Here is an 18,788-nt window from a genome sequence, read left to right on the forward strand (position 1 = left end):
CTAAGCAAGTAAAGCCTAGCTAATTAAAAATATGCTCCAATTAATAATTTAAAAAAAATAAAAGCATTCCTACTTAAAAATAGTAAGGTTAATGTTTAATTTCGATGCTAAAGCTGTGTAGCCGAAAAATTTCATGCCATTTAAATGCTGCTATTTCTATCGAACCTTTTAAATATCTAACGAAATAAATTCATAACACACAATATTTAAAATACCATTAACCTTATTAACCAAAAAATTAATACAAACGGTAAAGCACAAATTCGTTTTAGCATTTGGCACGGCGCCGCAGTAGGAATGCCAAATATATATTATCTCGCGGTTAAATATCGGTTGTACAAACTCCTACTAGCCTTGGAATATTTCCTGCTCACCAATTTATCGTTCTAAACAATCGTTTGTATCAATTTGCCTGAGCTCATAGCAAATCAATGAATTCTCTATGGGAATACAACGGTTATTTGTTACTATTGTGCGAGTTATTTAACGGTAGCTGATTCATGTATCTATAAATGCGTGCGTTATTTTAATGACCTAATTGAGCGGTCATTATGCTGATTGTAGTTTTGGTTCAATTGTTTAACAACTAGCTTTTGTCCACGATTTTCCTGGTAATTTGATTCAAAGACTGCAGTATTCTAGTCTCTTACTTATCTCTGCGGGAGACATCAATATTCATTCAGCTAACAGCTTATGTTGAGTTATTAAGTAACAAACATCCATATACTCAAACGTATGTATTGAGATACATCTTCCATCGGGACTCAACTAAATAAATGGATCAGGACAGCACATAACGAATTTAGGGACAATAGATAATCTATAAGAGTAAATCTTTCAATTAATCTTCGCACCTTTTGGACAAGTTTTAGCACAGAATACTTAATAGTAGCTAACGCTAGTTTTAATTAAACTTGTTTATAATTAGGTCACGTGGTATGACTTATTTTTTATCCGGTGAAGCAGTTGCTAAATACTGCATTACTTCTTTTCCATCTTCTTTGCATCTTAAAAATTTCATGATAAAAACATGCCGCCAAAAATTATAGATGAATTTATTCCTCCAAAAACTAAATGTACATTTCTTAAGACATAAAGCGGCAAAGCACGGGCTGCACACGTAAGCTCTTGAATAAAATAACAAAATTAATAAAACCTCAAAACGTTGGCGTGAATGCAAAATGTTAAGCAAATGTGGTGTCTCAGAAAATTGCGGGAGCACCATAACGACGTAGCATTTGTCATCGCTAACAAAGGCGGCCATTGCGACGATCTCTTTTAATTCGTTCCAGTTTACGTGTTAATACCTCTTGGAATTGTTTGGGATGGAATTGAAAATGAGAGGAGTGGTTAGTTTTAGTATTTTTTTTGGTTTCGTATGTGTCTCATTTAAAAATATTATCTGAGTATAGTTTTCGTAATCTTTATAATTTTCATTCATCACTTTGAAATTAACGACATGTAAGGGGATGAAATGACCTGTAATGGGATGAAATGGTATTATTTTAGTGAAGAAACTTTTCTTCACATTGCTGTGATTTAGTAGTATTCTGGACAAAAATAATTTATTAATAAATAATATGTATAATAAATATGTATTTTTTTTTGCTACAAAAATATGCTCTAGGTATATAAAGTAGTTAAAGTAGTAGATAAAGAACAAGTTTTTATTTTCTTTCCGTTTGCGAATGCGATGTTTCACCGTGGTAAAAGTAGCTTTTAGCCTCCTATCTATTTCCACCCACAATAATCATATCCAGAAATCGCTCCGTTGCAACGTGTAATAAAGAACAACAAATAAACACTTACGCATTTTTAATACTAGTAATAGAGCAGGCTCCAAGGAGATGTTCGTTTGCAAAAATAGCGGATCTGAATCTGACTTCTGATATATATTGTATAGATCCCAGACATCCTATAGACAGATGTTGCCAACCAGTTTTGTGGTCCGCCTCCCCCCACCCCGGTAATTAAATATGGCATACAAAGAAAAAAAATAAAAATTTCCAAAACATCCTGTGTGGGGTATCAAATGAAAGAGCTTATTGAGTAGATCACGAATATAATAGCATACTATAACATTTCTTACACTTTCTCTAAGATTTTTTAGAAAATTTACGAAAATGCTCTATTTTTGAGTTAACTTAAAACCAATATAGATTGAAAACTCATGAATATATTTTTTAAATTATTATTTTAAATAATTAACAATAGTCCATTGTTTACGATTCAATAGTTCGTAATATAATATAAGTGAGCTATATGTAGGTATGTGGTAAGGAGAAGTGTAATAAAAAAAAGTGTTAAAAAGTAAATAATATTCAAATAAGATTTTTCTTCTATAGTCAAAATTGCCTAAAGGTTTTATACTGTATACGTGGATCCAAGTTACCCATCGAAAAAACTATTATGAAAAACAATAAATTGTTTACAGTCACGCCCACAGCGATGTTTTAACCGCTGACGTCAATTTAAGGCTCTTACACTCCGATTTCAAAGGACTTTGTAATCTTGGGTTCCTTGAAGCAAATTGCCAGTGAAAACCGCAAGGCTAACAGTGTCGTATTCAGTACCTTCGTAACCAAGTTAATTACTCCTTGTTTTGGTTTCGAGTCCATTAAGTAGTAGGGAATTATGTTCCTTAAATGATACAAGCTCCTTTTTACTTGGGGCTATAATTGTATAATTGCTGTCAGTACGAGTGGATGTGAATGGGAGCGGTAATGATATTTAATTACTTACAATTATGCTTTATAAACAGGGAATAAATTTGCCTGGGTTTTTTTATAGATGATAATTTGACGTGATTTTTGAAAGAAAAAAAAATACTGACTTGGTATTCATTGGTTCAAATGTGATGTTATGGTCAATGTAAATAAATAAACGACTGTTCTGGAATCAAACTGGAATCCTAGTTTATGGAAAAGAGTTCCTACTAGTTGAATGAATTCTGATGAATAATTTGTAATTTTTGAACTGTGTAAGTTTTGAACTAAATAAATAAAAATACTTACTGATATTTTAAATATTTAAGTAACGATATTTATTTGCCATAAACTTTGTAACGTGTTGAAATGTAAACTTTATTCTCATAGTTTGTTGAGCTTCCATTTCCATTGCTTGTGTTCCAGGAAAAGCCGAGAATATGTGAACTTCGTAGCTGTTGCATGAACGTATTACTCGTGGTCAAAGTTTAGAAACATTAAAATGTATCACTTGAAGCACCTATACTTTAGAAATCCAAAGCATTTGTCACTGAAAGAGAGTTTTGTGAAGAATAAGTATATAGAAGATATACTGTAAAGTAATAAGAAATATACTGTGATAATAACGAGTTTGAAAGCTTTATCTGAAAAAGCGTACAATATCATTTGAAATTATTATAACATTTTCGTTAAATTGAAATGTGTACTTACTTTTACTCTGAGGCGCCTATCATCCAACAATTGCCTCCTACGTAGTAAAATGTCAAAAATCTCCAAAGGTCTTTTACAAATTGTAAGCTCGATACAACATTATTATAATTTTTTGGAGATCTTCTGTTCCTTAATCTTTATTTATTAAGTTTAGTATACATGCCTAACAATGGTTATATTAAAATGTTAATACTTACGTCTAAAGAGTGTTTACGAGGATTACAGGCCTTTTGTGAGCCGCCTGTTCAATAAATTTATTAGATAGGCTTAAAAAAGCAAACGTATAGATTGAAGTAAAACACACAAAAATCTGCCAGACAAACATGCAAATTCGAACAGCCCACGTTTCGGCTGGTATTATGTGAAATGGTCCATAGGATTATGCGACTCGCGTCAGCCGGTTCGACTTAATTAAGTGCATGTTGCTTATTCAACTGCCTTTTGACCCGTATCTTTCGCATGAACGTTTGTGTATCGATCGTTGTACAATGTACATACACGTTTCGATTAGATTTATGTTTGCTTTAGTCATGACATGTTTTTTTTGCTTCGGTAGGTATATGTTGTATTTGAGTTTATTTTTATATTTCCTATGTAACCAAAACTTACCCAAAACCAAAGTTGAGGTAAGTTAAAAGAATATCAAATAGCAAATGTGTATTTAGCATTCGCGTCACTGGTGCATCGATGGTTTTATAATTTCCGTCGCCTATTGAAAAATAGTGATGAAATCGGGTGTATTTTAGCAGGCGCCTACATTTATTAGTTTATTTTTTCTTCTTTTCATTCTTCTTGCTGCAGCGGCTACTGGTATTAACAAGGATACAAAAAAAAGACGTGTGGCACTCGGGGACTGCCGCGGTAAAACTATTGCATGCTATGCCTTCAAGCCACACCTCCGCCCGTCGGAGTGGGGAGCGTGAGGTTTTTTCGTTACGATATTTCTCGATTCGGTCCACGCGCTCAAGGCCCGCGATAGAAGCTATGCAATAGCTTAAACTCAAACTCAAACTCAAATATTCATTTATTCAATTAGACTACTATTTAGTAGCACTTTCGAATCGTCATTACATAGGTAAGTATTTTTAACATTTACCACCGATTCGGAAAGCAGTATCTATGGAGAAGAATCGGCAAGAAACTCCATAGTTGCTCTTTTAACATCATGTCAATATTACAATATATGAAACTTATATCTAACTACATAATATATCATAATATGCCAAAGAACTGTCCTGTGGTTTTTACGCGACAACCCTCCATGGGTTTTTATCGTCCATAATATTATATTCCTGGATACTGTAGTACGCTCTCTGAACTAATACATTTTTTATATAAGTTTTAAATTTCGAACTACTAAACTCTTAACAAATAGGACAGCTGGGGATATGATTGCTATACTTTGATGAAATATTTTTTATTATAATCCAGTAGTTTCCTCTAAGAGTTTTTGTCAATATCTTCTCTCTGAAAATATTGCTAAAAATATACTTGACTGTTATCACAAAACGTGTTTACTACTAATAAATTGTAGCGTTACATCACCAAGGAAACCCTTAATAAACCGTCTACGAAAATACTTGTTACCCGAGCTTTTATGGAATACAAACCTAATTAGATAGCACAATACGAGACATACAGAGATTTAATAAAAGATTTCGCGATGAACCGAAGCGTAAAATGAAGTTCCTTCCATAGATTAGTGCCTATTGTCGGATATCGCTAGGAAATTGCTAGCTCCTCTCTTGCGGCGTTCTGTGTATGCCAGGTTTGGATTTGTTCTTGGGATTTAACGAAAATGTACAGGACAAACATGTGCTATGAACTAATTGGTTGTCTTTGATTGGATTGTTAAAACGCAAAGGTTAATAGAACAATTATTGACACTTTCACTATTATTTAAATAGCATATTAATTTAATTTATAAGCGCAATATTTAAACAATGAGTTCAAGCGTGATAAAAAATATTTATTTCATATATTGGCGAACATGTTTAATAATTATTGAGGATTACACACAACAAGAATATTTTGTAAGTAGTAAAAAATATTCTTGTTCTTCGTATTTTTCAGCCTGGATCAAGTACAAGTCTGTTCCTCAAATGGTAGCCTCTAAAAAATAATCAGGCGTAAAAATTAAATTAAATTAATTCTTACAAAGACTTTCAGATTTCCAGGAAGGAGAGATTAAGGAAGACTACTAAGTTAAACATTACGAAGACAAAATAAGTAGGAGTAACAATTTTTACCCCAAAAATTTTAATGATGTTCCATGAAGATTTGTAATATTATGACCATTTTGAACGTAACAAGATAACCATTGTACATTACCACTCTATAAATAGATATAAAATGAAAAGGTAATGCTATATTTATTACGTAGATATAGGTATAGTGCTCTTAAGTATGTTAGTTTAGGTCACGGTTAGAATAATAGAGGTCAGGTTAGGTCGCACAAAAAAGGCATTGTGCGAAGTAAAGTTTGAAGACCTCTTGTAGTAATTTAGTGATGTATTTTCTAATTAGGTTAATGATATTGTTGAGAGAAATGGAGTTGACAAAGACATGCAAAAATAAATAGATATTTAAATTTTAAATCTACTGAAATAAACATTTTATAGTATCTATTATTATAATTTTTTTAAAAGTAAACGTAATAATATATCCCTATATAATATATCCCTAGTTGATATAGTAATTACCCCTGATACTACTCACCTCTTGACAGCATTTTGTAAATTACTATCAACCTTACTTTGTATTATGACAACATTGTAATGTACGTATATAGAATTTTATATCATTTATGTATTAAACCTTGTTCTGATTTTTAACAAGTTTTTATCATTACTGATTATAATATTTTTTACACAACCAAGGAGGAAATAGGTCGATATTGTTTTAAATTTTTATCATTTATTTAGTTTTAAAACAGTTTTGAACTTGAAGAAGAGAATAAAATCTACGAAAACAAAGTAATATCTTAAAAGTTTAAGAAGATAACGGTCCAATAATATGACTCTGGTGTTATTGTATTGAAATTAAAGGTAATCTTGTTTTTTTTAGTTTAGCGACATTATTGCAAACGAATATTATGGTTAATAAAAACACGTACTACAAAGCAACCATTTAATATATATTCGTAACTTACAAAAACATCAACATTAAATTACCCAACGTATCACAAATTTTCTTATTTCTTATATTATTATCTACTGTGATTTTTTGTCTTCAGTCTCATCTTCGTATTTTGTTGGCGTCTCACCGGGCTTCAGTAACTTTCCAACGATATCGTATTTTTCTGTAAAAAAGTAATCATTTTCATATATTAATCTTATTTTGAATAATATAATTTGTTTCCAAAAGTTTTATTACAATCTGACTAGGAAAGGAAGGGGAAAAACCTGTCTTGCAAGCTTAGGTTTTTATCTATACTAATATTATAAAGCTGAAGAGTTTGTTTGTTTGAACGCGCTAATCTCGGGAACTACTGGTCCGATTTGAAAAATTCTTTCAGTGTTAGATAGCCCATTTAACGAGGAAGGTTATAGGCTATATATCATCACGCTACGACCAACAGGGGTGGAGCCACGGGAATGAAACCGCGCGGAGCAGCTAGTAGTAAAACAACCTTTGTTTCAGTTTTAAAACACTAATAAAATAATGTTAACTAGGTAAATTATAATATTTTACTGTTGGATAAATTACATTTTCCTTCAATGAACGAGCCAAGGGAAATAGTTTTGTAATCAGAATAAGGTATAGATATTAGATGGGTAAATTGTAGCAGGAAATAAATTGTAATATGTAAAACCATTTTTTTTATTACGTTGATAACACATGCGGTAATTTTTTCATGTTTCCTTAAATATAACCATGGATATAACGAAAGGAAATGTTATTGTTTATTTTTATAGCATTACAGTTTATATTAAGGTTTAGGTCAGTAATTGTTCTTGCAATTTAATATTTATTTTAGAAAATAATGTATTTAAAGACAATAAATTATAGAAAATTTTAATAAAATATTGTTGGTCGGCTTCGTTATTTAAACAAATATTGTCAGAATTATCAGTTGATAAAATGTGATATTATATTGCGAAGCACGTTTGATAACAAGATTATCGAACGTTACTAAATATTTTATAGTAGGTATAAGTAGGTACCTAGAGTGGCTATCATTTGAAAATTATAAGGAAAATGGATGAAGGGACGGGGTTCGAACCGATAGAAAGTTACGTTAACATTCATCTATTCAATTTTTATCATTATATTACACGTATATCCATACATACCTACATACATACCTATATAAAATTCTCGTGATAGTGACCACTCTCCTCTGATACGGCTGGACCGATTTTCATGAAATTTGTGTTGAATTGGCTAACATCTACTTTTCATATCCCAGTGATAAGAGTAAGGCAGTACCTTTGCCGGGACAGCTAGTTTTATATACAAATTTATAGATAACTTACCCCTGAACTGATCCTCCCATTCCTTAGCGGATGCGACCTCATCAGGTGAGAGATCGCTGCAGTCATCATACTCTTTATCAGAGGCGGCTACTTCACCCGTAGCTAGGCCTCGAGTCGCGTCTTTGCCTGCGAACGCTGCGTATGGACCTCCTGGAATTTTATTTTTATGATTGAATTATTTATCTATGGAATACAAACATGGAAGCTTATTGTTAAATTTTTTATTTAATCTATGCTTAATATTATAAAGTTGAAGAGTTTGTTTGTTTGAACTCGAACGTTTGAATCTCAGGAACTACTGGTCCGATTTGAAAAATTCTTTCGGTGTTAGATAGTCCATGTATCGAGGAAGGCAATAGGCTATATTATATCATCACGCTAAGACCAACAGCCAACAGGAGCGGAGCAATGCGGGTGAAACCGCGGAATAATGTTGCTAGATTAAAAAAAAGTTTTTAAATATGCAAAATTATATTTATTATTTTCTTTTAATATAATACAATAATAATATGTCATATACACACAAAAACTGTGTCGAACCTGAATTAAAATGAACATTATATTTTATATAAAAAAAAATATTGTTGTTTACACATTAGCCGCATAAAATACGCTGATAAAACAAAATTGTTAAGTCTACATAATTTTCATACCGTTGTTGTTGTTACTATTAAAAGTGCATCTGTCTATAGAAAATTGGTGTCAACGACTTTGCTCTTAATCTTACACTTTCTATTCCGACGATTCAAGTAAAATTTCGACTGCATACGCCAGTTTTTACCGTTAAATACTATTATCCAGGCCTATAAGGGCAATGAACGTTGTTATAACAGCTGCATTACGTATGACAGAAACTACAAGCACACACAAATGTATACGTAGTATATTATTATTAGTCTGTGTCTATAGGTACTTAATTATATTTATATTATATTATAAAGCTGAAGAGTTTGTTTGTTTGTTTGAACGCACTAATCTTAGAAACTACTGGTCCGATTTGAAAATTATTTCCGTGTTAGATAGCCCATTTATCGAGGAAGGCTATTGGCTATATATCATCACGCTAATATCAACTAGAGCGGAGCACTGAGGGTAAAACCACGGGACACAGCTAGTAAGTACAGTTAGTTTAGTTACAAGTTTTTTACATCGTTGCGTTGTACCGAAAATAATCAGTATGCACAGGTTATTAAAATTCGACTTTGACCTCCTGTGCGAGGCCGTGCGACAAAGACGGCTGTTAGCAATGTTGTGATTTCATGTTGTGCTCTATTATAGTGTAAGAGTTAATATATAAAATAAATACCTGATCTCTTTTTTGATACTATGAATATCTCGTGTAATTTGTGAAAAAATTCTCTCCATGAAAGGTTTGTTTTTTCAATGAATCTCAAATTTTCAACATAACTTTAGTAAGGTATGAATCTTATTTAGTACATGTATTAAGTAACCAGACATAAACTTAGGTTTTCTGTGATCTAACCGTGTACTAAATATTATGAAATTGTATAGAAATATTTAATTCAGATTTTCAGATGTTTTTCCTTGTTAATAATTTAATTACTGTAATTATAAGTAGGTTTAAAATAAGAAAGATAATTATTTAAATACAATTTACAAGAGATAATTATTATTTTTACGATGGAGTGGTAAAAAAAGCAATTATGTCCTTTATAAACGAGACTGTCAATGTCGGCTTATTATATTTTCAATGTTGCTTGTATAGCCATTAAAATTTTACGCAAAAAATATAAAAATCCTTGGTCGTGGAAGTTTTTTTGTAATATTTCTCATATTTTATTTGGTGTTGTCGTAATACTCTACAACATATTGGTAACATAATCTGACTATAACTACAAATTATTATAAAAAATATTGAATCGATACTAATGGAACAAAGAATACTAATGTAAATCATTAAAATACAGGCTCTCATTTCGTATAATTTTTTTATATTCTAAACTAGCTAAGTTATAAGTACTTAGCGCTTCGCGGTTTTACCCGCACGGCTCCGCCCCTGTTTGTCTTATGTTGGTCGTAGCGTGATGATATATATAACCTTCCTCGATAAATGGGCTATCTAACACTGAAAGAATTTTTCAAATCGGACCAGTAGTTCCCGAGAATAGCGCGTTCAAACAAACAAACAAACAAACTCTTCAGCTTTATAATATTAGTATAGATTCAAATAAATGTTTGAATAAAAGCACCTATTTAAGAATAATGTAGTTATTATAGTTATCTCTATGGCAATAGATTATTTTTTGATGTACCTAGTAAGAAAGTATCGCACAGTTATTTTAACTCAAATAATTACCCAGTACCCACTAACGTTAAAAGTATTCTTGATTGCATGTATACTAAGATTTTATTTAAATCAGCTCTATTTAATTGAAGTAACGGTACTAAAATAATTAATATTTTCATAAAATTATTGTTTCGCATTAAAATTACCTCATTATAATTGTAAATATTTTAAATATATATATTGTATATGTATATTAATTAACATACACTTTGAATTATCGTAACGAGTAAATAATGTTAAAAAATATACTTGAAATTTTTAATATTATTAATTTATTCTTTTTACGTAAAAATCATAAAATTATTTAAGCATTGCGGTATTGGTGTATGGCTTTTTTAAAATATACGTAACTATGTGTATTTATTTAAGGCGATAACGTATTATTTATCAATTAAAAAACTGGTTAGTTTGTTCACCAAGGTTCAAACTCCATAAAATGGTATGTTAATTTGCGCTTTATAGCTAAACGAATGTATCATAACAGTGAAAAAGTTAAAATAATTTATAGTTATGTTGTTAATCTATCTATCTATAATTAAGTATAAAAAATAGGGTTTTGATGTTAAAAATAATAACTACCTTAAGTTTCTGTGATCTGTGGTAACTACCTATAAGCAGGGTAATTGAATATAATTAATTTCCCTATTTTTTGTTTCTAAATATTATATGAATTGTTGTTTTCGACGATCAAGAAGCGAAAATGTTGTCGTTTAATGCAAATATTATAATAAAAAAAGCCTACGGTAAATATATGTGAATTATAGTAGAATGTACTATCATCCTACTATAATCCTATCTAGGAAATTTGAATGTAAAAACACTCAAAATTTCCTAGATAGAGTACTTCGTACAAAAGTACGTTATACTTTCTTCCCTGTCTCTCTGATTATAATTGAATCAAATTATAGAACTAAATCATACATATTATGTAGGTAGTATAGGTATGTAGTAATTTCTCTAATATAGTAAACAACTGATTATAGATAAACTACGTAGTAAGTCTATTAATAGCATATTAGATATAACTATTGCATTAATAAAGCATTATTGAAATGTCAGATTTATGGAAGAATATTCATGTACATTTAGATCGTAGGAGCGAATGCTCACTTTAACCCAAATTATTTTAGTGTAAACAGGTGTAGAGCATTCTTTCGTTTTTCAATGTTCTAATATTGAAAAACAATGAATACGAGTTTTCATTTACTTTATTTAATGCTCTAGCTCTATGTTCGGTTGGTACATCTATAATGTATGAACATAATATCTAAAAATTAAAATAATTCGCACCATTTTCTTTGAATTATTGAGTCTAAATATATCTTTAAGCTTTGTATTATTATTATAGAGGGTCATGATGATACAGCAAGGTCTCTTTTATTAATAACAACAGTCACAATCGGTTATGTAGGTACTTAAAATAAACGTGCAATGATTCTCAATTCATGCTAAAATGCATGATCATTAATATGTTATCTTATCTCTAATCAGTAATATCAATACCATACTAAGGGCCGATTTTTCAATGCTTGGAAAACTTATCCGTCCAATAAAGTATTACACGATAATACATATTAAAATGTCACGTAAACTGTCAAATACGGGCAATTAGAATACGTTTTTAAAATTGTAGTTTTATACATTATTCGACGAATAAGTTTTATCCAAGCATTGAAAAATCGGCCCTTACTAATGTATTTTACTATTTTAACATTAAATAACATAATTTATGTATAATTATTATTGTTAATTATCAATTTGTGACAGCATAATATTTGTATAACTAAATGCGTCACGTCTAAGCATGAACTTATCACAGTTTAGTAAGTTAAAATAATTATAATTATCCTTATTTCCACATAGATAATGTTTACAGCAGATGTATTTATAATCTAACAAAATTTATCTACTAATTGTTTCGAATAAAGAAGTTAAAATTTGCTCGATTTACTTGAACTCTATATTTGAACTGAAATAACTAGTATTCAACAAAGTTTGTAATAATTTGATTTATTTCCGGTAATGTATTTCCATTTTGTTGATGAATAAGTGTATGGCCAACATTACACGTGCGTAAGTGTACATAAATATTAAATACCTATAATATTGCATTCTCTACAACACGCCATCTAGTGGTAAGTAGTAAGTACTTAGTAAAAATAGATTAAAATAAGGGGATGATACATTGTTTCTTTAACTGCCAAAAGTTTATGAAATTTTGCATCTGCAAATTGTCAGTGCAGATGTTACTTTATCATGCGAAACAAATTTATCTAACTGGATGAAATAGCACAGACATAGATTACAGTCTGGATAAGCACTTAGCATAGATTCATATACAACTAAAATCTATGTATGGAAGAGGTTCTGTTGAAAACAATCACGACCTTTCTTCGTCTAGGTCCTTAATACAATTAGACCGCGCCGTGATGAATTGATGAATGATGATGTAATAGTCGCCGTATGAACAATAGATTTATCTTAGTATTCATTATAAATGGAGCAATACTAATTTACACTGAGAAATAATTGATTAATATTATACTTTACAAATATCTTTTTAAATATCAATCAATTAACTATTTCTGCGAAAACTTTGTATTTGTATAAACATAGTTTATACCTCATTAAAATAGAGTTTTGTCTTGCCTTGTAACTGCCATTACAAGCAAATATTAAGTATGTAATTTGTATTATAGGTTAGGTTAGTATATAGCTATTTATATACTAACCTAACCTAGGTATAATAATACAATTTATTTATCATTTATATATAAATAATAAGTATTAACCGGGGTTAGTATTTGTCAACTCTACGTAGCGTTAAAATGGGGTAAATACAAATGAGAAATAAGTGTGTCTCAGTCACAGAACTATATCGAGATATAGTTCTGTGGTCTCAGTAAGTTTTACTAACACAAGTACTTATCAGATTCAGCATGTGACTTGCAAGGTAAGCGGCAATTACAAAGCAGTTAGTACTATTCCAACTCCCCATACTATGAAGTCATTACTCCCTAGAGCACAGGAACTACTAGGGGACTAACAATGAAGAGTACCTATATAAATTGGTTTGTAAATGAACAACAATTTTTTATACGTATGTATGTAACGCATCGTAAGTTGCTTATGCGCAGCTATTGGTGTAATTCTGACGTAAGAATGATTGCTAAATTTTGCATTAATAAGGTAAATTACGTACAAGTCTATTAATAGTATAGTTAACTATTTGTATTGTAGTGTATTGTAAAGTAGTAGTAGAGTTATTTCAGTTGTTTTACTTTTTACGTACCCGGTCCATAAAATCGTTTTCCCTTAGTCACGTCAAATATTATTCCATTAACGGCCAGTAACACTCGTCCTTCTGCGTTGGTTCCATCGTATTTTTTTAGTTCAGCAACTGTCATGTCTTGCCTCAACTTGGGCATCGGCGGCGGGACGCTCACCGGCTCGACCGTTTCGAAATGCGACCTTATAATCTTATATAGAAGGTATAGAATGAAAAATACGAGCACTAGGTTAAGGGGACTCGTTAGTTCGTCCCAAAAACTAGATGTGTCTGTTTCGGCCATTTTGTACGTGTGCGTTTCGCGGGCGGTTCGAGTGGACTGAGTTATCAAGTTGTTGTTAGAAGGTCAACGCGTATCGTGTATTGAGTATCAACATAGCGTAAGAGACGCATATATAAGTGTGTCATATTAACCATCCGACGTATCGCATTATGAAAAAATGTTACCAATTTCGCTTTTTCATGATGCGCTAATAATAACTGATAACTCAAACTGAAAAGTATTACTGAAGTACCAAATAACTAAAATTTAACTGGTTTCTCAAAAACATTCCTCTACTGTACCAAAGGTTGTCTGCAAGAAATCGCTCTAAAGCGATAAGACCGCCATTTGTATAAACACGGTTAGCAGTTTAAGCTATATTTAAGTGTTTGTATTTCTTTTTTATTCCTTTAAGTACAATAAAGGATTAATGAATAAATAAATAAATAAACCACCTACAAATGAGTAAGGTGAAATGACCAATGAGTAATGACTCAATAATAACAGAAAGTTACATTATGCAGGTAGATAACGTGAAACAGCTCTTAATAGAGCCAATAGATGAATTATCTGGTAATAAATAAAAATATATCTTACGATATAACTATCAAATATCAAAAGACCATGAGCACAACAATTGCCTACGATAAAATGTTGCTACTGAGCAAAACTTTCTGAATATAAAATATTGTCCTTTGATATTGTAAAAAATAAACTTTGTAAACACCTTAAGAAGAGTTTACTAAATACCACAGAAAATAAAGAAAAAAATAAAAGAGGTCTAAAGTTCATGCAAGTTTGAGTTTCAGTATAAAACATTTTGTTAATTATAGCGACGAATCAAACCCGCATATTTCGTTTATCGTCCATCCAAATAGGTATGTAGTTACTAAAATAAAAACATTTTTCATAATATATTTTAAGCTTTAACAATTGTACCTAATAATAACAAATTATCTGATTTTGTCCTGATAAATACAGTCAGAGTTCATTAAGTGATAAGAAAATGAGTCGAGTCATCATGATTATATGAAAATGTTCAGAAGAAATACTGACAATAACATGAGTAATCATTAGTTTTACGTTTTATTTCTGTTTCCCACTAAAATTCCTCGGATGCCAATCCTAAAGAATATTAGTAGGTACTTTTTCTAGGTGGGGAAATTTGTATAGGACCGTAGAACAGGCCGTGGGTGTCGTATTCCTAGTTCCTACCGACTAAAAATCACTGTGTTCCGTCCAGCCACTTCAATGACGCGACCACCATTGGTAGAATTCGTGCGCGACATATTAGCATGAGCCCTGGGATCTCCTATAAAACGCACCAAGGTCCACACAGGAATATGCCAAATACATTTCCTATGTATTAATGGGGAAAGAACAACAACAGATCCGGAAATATATATTATTTAGACGTTTTCTTGATTCGGAAGGCCTTAAAAATAAATTCTTCTTGCACATTTTATTTTACAGTCCAACTGTCTATAGTCGCATGTTTATTCAAGAAGCGGAAATTTATATTATGATTATGAACAGCGCTTGACGGCATTTTTTCAATTGTGTACCCGCTCGCAGACTTTTCTACTTGACTGGCTTTAACGAGTTACTACTTAAGCAAAATATGGATTTAATTTGCATCTAATGTTCCTCTTGAGACTGTAGTTTGAAGTTTATATAATTTTTCGATTTTTTTTGAGACTGAAGTTGTTAGTATATTTTTTTTAATATTATTAATCAACGAACTCGAACGGTGAAGGAAAACATCGTGAAGAAACCGACATGTCGAAGAATTAAAAAAGTTCGACGACATGTGTCATCCGCCAACCCGCACTTGGCCAGCGTGGTGGATTATGGCCTGTACCCTCATAGGAGGCCCGTGTCCCAGCAGTGGGAACGTATATGGGCTGATGATGATGAATATTATTAATAATATTTATTTGGATATTTCATATCGTAGGTATTGCTTGAGTGCTACTCCTCCCTAGCGTAGGATACTCCTCCAACTTAGGTATGAAACATATTTCGGTGTTATAAAATCACTCAGCTTATCTGTGGCTTATCCTAGTAATAATTGTATAGACGTTTAAAGTTTTAACAAAACTACTCTCTACAAATGAATTTTCAAGTATTTTTGTACTAATGCATAATATTTACCATTTTTGCAGTATATTTTTTCATTTAAATCTTATCATATAATTTTTCTTATTGGTATCGTGAAAATGATAAAAACTATTAATATGAAGTACTTACTATTAAAAAGATTCTTTAAATAGATCAAAATATAAGCCGTACAATACTTATACAGGAACTCATCTATAAACGCAAAATTTAAAATTCTGGGATAACAATCTAAATATCTTTACGTCGTCTAGTCAATGAATTATTCAAATCTGATAAATCGACTATTGTGTAAATGTAAAAGATGTAAGAACATTTCGATAATTTCGTATTTTTATTTCTAGACTCTATGTTTAAAATTTAAACACAACCGTATACATCTGGATCATACATTTATAATTAAACTAATAATTAAGCATTTTATCTATATACACAAAAAAAACGTGTGCGTGTACACACGTAAGAAGTGAAACTTCTTTATGACCTTATTTTTCAAAAAATAATGTACTATATTATGCAACTTTACAGAATTACTTCGAATCACGCGTGGTAACTGGTAGGGATAAGAAAAAGATGGCGCGTAACGGAAAAATGTCACGCGTAACGAAATAATGTTACACTAAATTTTTTCCAACCCCGATATAGAAGTTTCACTTCAATAAACTATATGCAACTTTACAGAAATACGTCAAATCACGCGTGGTAGGAATAGGAAAAAGATGGCGCGATGGCGATGGCTAAATTTTTTTCCAACACCTATAAAGAAGTTTCACTTCAATTATAATATTAAAATTAATATTTATCTTAGTCGCTATTTTGATACCAAATTTAACGAAAGCAAAATAAATGCTTAATATACTCTTTGAAGAGAATGTTTAATTTATAGAAAGATCCCTATTTCGAAAGATAAGGACATGCAAATAAGCAAATAAAAAGCTGATCTTCAAAAACATGAAAAAGTGAGGATAATTTTACATGAAATGTTTTTGTAACCTTATTAGAGATTAAAAATAAACGTCACAAAGGAGATCTTGAGTCAAAAATACATTTACACAATATTTTCGCCTTATTATAATAATATCATGTTAAAATGATTTGGGATTACATGGAATGGTTCCTGCTATTATATAATTGTGAAAGTTTGTAAGAATGGATACTCTTAACTCTTTCACGTGAAAACCAATGAACAGATTTTGATATTACTTGACAGTGATGTAGCTTATGTACCTACCAGAATAACACATAATCTATCGAAAACTTTATTTTTATCTAGTTTTACATACTTCAAAAACATTTATGATGTCACGGGCTAGCAAGATTTCGTTTAAATATTTAAGGTCAAATAACGGTCAATGAGGTCACGGGTACCGCTCACATCATACGGACTTGACGTATGATTTCCCATTTGTATGCGAATATTCGATCGGCCCGGAATCGGTATCGAAAATGAATCTATTTATTATAACGTATGTATTATGTGTAGTTTACTTATGAATTTTCGTTGGAAGTGTGTGTAATAAAAGTAAGTTGGTCTTGGTAGTCTCGTAAATTGAAAAAAAAAATACATATTATGGTAGGTACCTCCTTTGTTTTTAATAAATCTATTCAAATGTGTATGTATGAAAGCCACACAATTTCATAATGAGGCTAATTATAATATAACAGAAGATGCACTGTAATTTTATAATAACTCATTCATTCTAATCTGTTCAAGTTATAAGCTATAACGGAGCTCGTATAAATGAATGAAAAGTCATCCATTTACTTTTATTTAAAATGAACTGTAGGGTAAATAATAATTACAAAGGTTATATTTATGAAAAAAAGAATAGTATAAAAATGTATAACTAACATTTTGGAGTGTGTCCTTGGGTAAAGCGAACCCAATATTGTATAATATAGGGGCAAACTAAAGTGCCCTGTTAGGTAATTTTAAAGAGTTGATAAAAACATTTCATAAATATAGGTACAACAACTATTTATTAGGCTGTCATCATGCTGCTTATATCTTTTTTTCTCCTAGAACAAATTGTTTAATATCTATCCATCAATATAAAGAATGTTTTGATTTATATTTTCACAAAGAAACAGATTATGTTTAAAGTGAAATTTGAATTATGCTGCTTCAGCCCGATTTAATTACTTCGGTATACGAGTACGCGTAATCATAATCATCGTTAGTACCTACCTACATTGCGTTTTTATAATATGTGGTTTTGTCATTAATATTCAAGAGGTTTCTAGTAATTTAGAATAGGTATTTGTGAAGATATTAACTAAATTACTTAAGTATATGCACGTAAACAACAAAATATAGAATTACTAGCTGTTCCCCGCGGTTTCACCCGCATTACTCCGCTCCTGTTGGTCTTGGCGTGATGATATATGGCATGGCTTTCATCGATAAACGGGCTATCTAACACCGAAAAAAATTTTCAATTCGGTCCAGGGGGCCTAGACAAAAACCATTTTCTGTAAGCGTTAACGCCAACGGAAAAATCTAATTGTATGGAGTTGACATTTGCTAACCAGTAGTTCCCGAGATTAGCGCGTTCAAACAAACAAACTCTTCAGCTTTATAATATTAGTATAGGTAGTATAGATAATAATACCATTGATAACTCAACACGTCAAAATATTTTCAAAGGGATTACTTAAACATTAATTACTAAATTGAAATTAATATTAACTCAACACATTTCGCATATCAAATCAATTTCATAAAACAATTAACGCTGCATATTTGCACTTCAATTTGTCGGATGCAATGAATACTTACGAGGCTTAATGTCGGAACGTTGGCATTCCTTAATTAATTGACTGAATATACTCTCTTAAAGCTGGCCTATAAAACATAAACCCGGCTATTTATCGCTGGATACGCCTTCCTGAGGACTCTTTATGTTATGATGATTTA

General features: G+C 31.0%; 1 protein-coding gene across 1 annotated transcript; it reads right to left on the reverse strand.

Moving 5' to 3' along the window:
- Positions 1–6,531: 6,531 nt before the first annotated feature.
- On the reverse strand, positions 6,532–13,823 carry LOC123691968 (membrane-associated progesterone receptor component 1-like). Its single transcript, XM_045636566.1, has 3 exons — positions 13,495–13,823; positions 7,895–8,044; positions 6,532–6,717 (listed from the first exon to the last, which is right to left on the reverse strand). The coding sequence occupies exons 1-3, from the start codon at positions 13,772–13,774 to the stop codon at positions 6,629–6,631; spliced, it is 519 nt and encodes a 172-aa protein (XP_045492522.1). The 5' UTR covers positions 13,775–13,823; the 3' UTR covers positions 6,532–6,628.
- Between the last annotated feature and the right edge of the window lie 4,965 nt (positions 13,824–18,788).

This window comes from Colias croceus, chromosome 5, assembly GCF_905220415.1.
Source record: "Colias croceus chromosome 5, ilColCroc2.1".
NCBI lineage: Eukaryota > Metazoa > Arthropoda > Insecta > Lepidoptera > Pieridae > Colias > Colias croceus.

Excerpts from the sequence above, each read along its gene's own strand:
- LOC123691968 (XM_045636566.1), bottom strand. The coding sequence starts at position 13,774 with ATGGCCGAAACAGACACATCTAGTTTTTGGGACGAACTAACGAGTCCC. Across the intron at positions 8,045-13,494 it reads AAAACGATTTTATGGACCGG|GAGGTCCATACGCAGCGTTC; the intron begins GTACGTAAAAAG and ends ATAAAATTCCAG. Across the intron at positions 6,718-7,894 it reads ATGGGAGGATCAGTTCAGGG|AAAAATACGATATCGTTGGA; the intron begins GTAAGTTATCTA and ends ACTTTTTTACAG.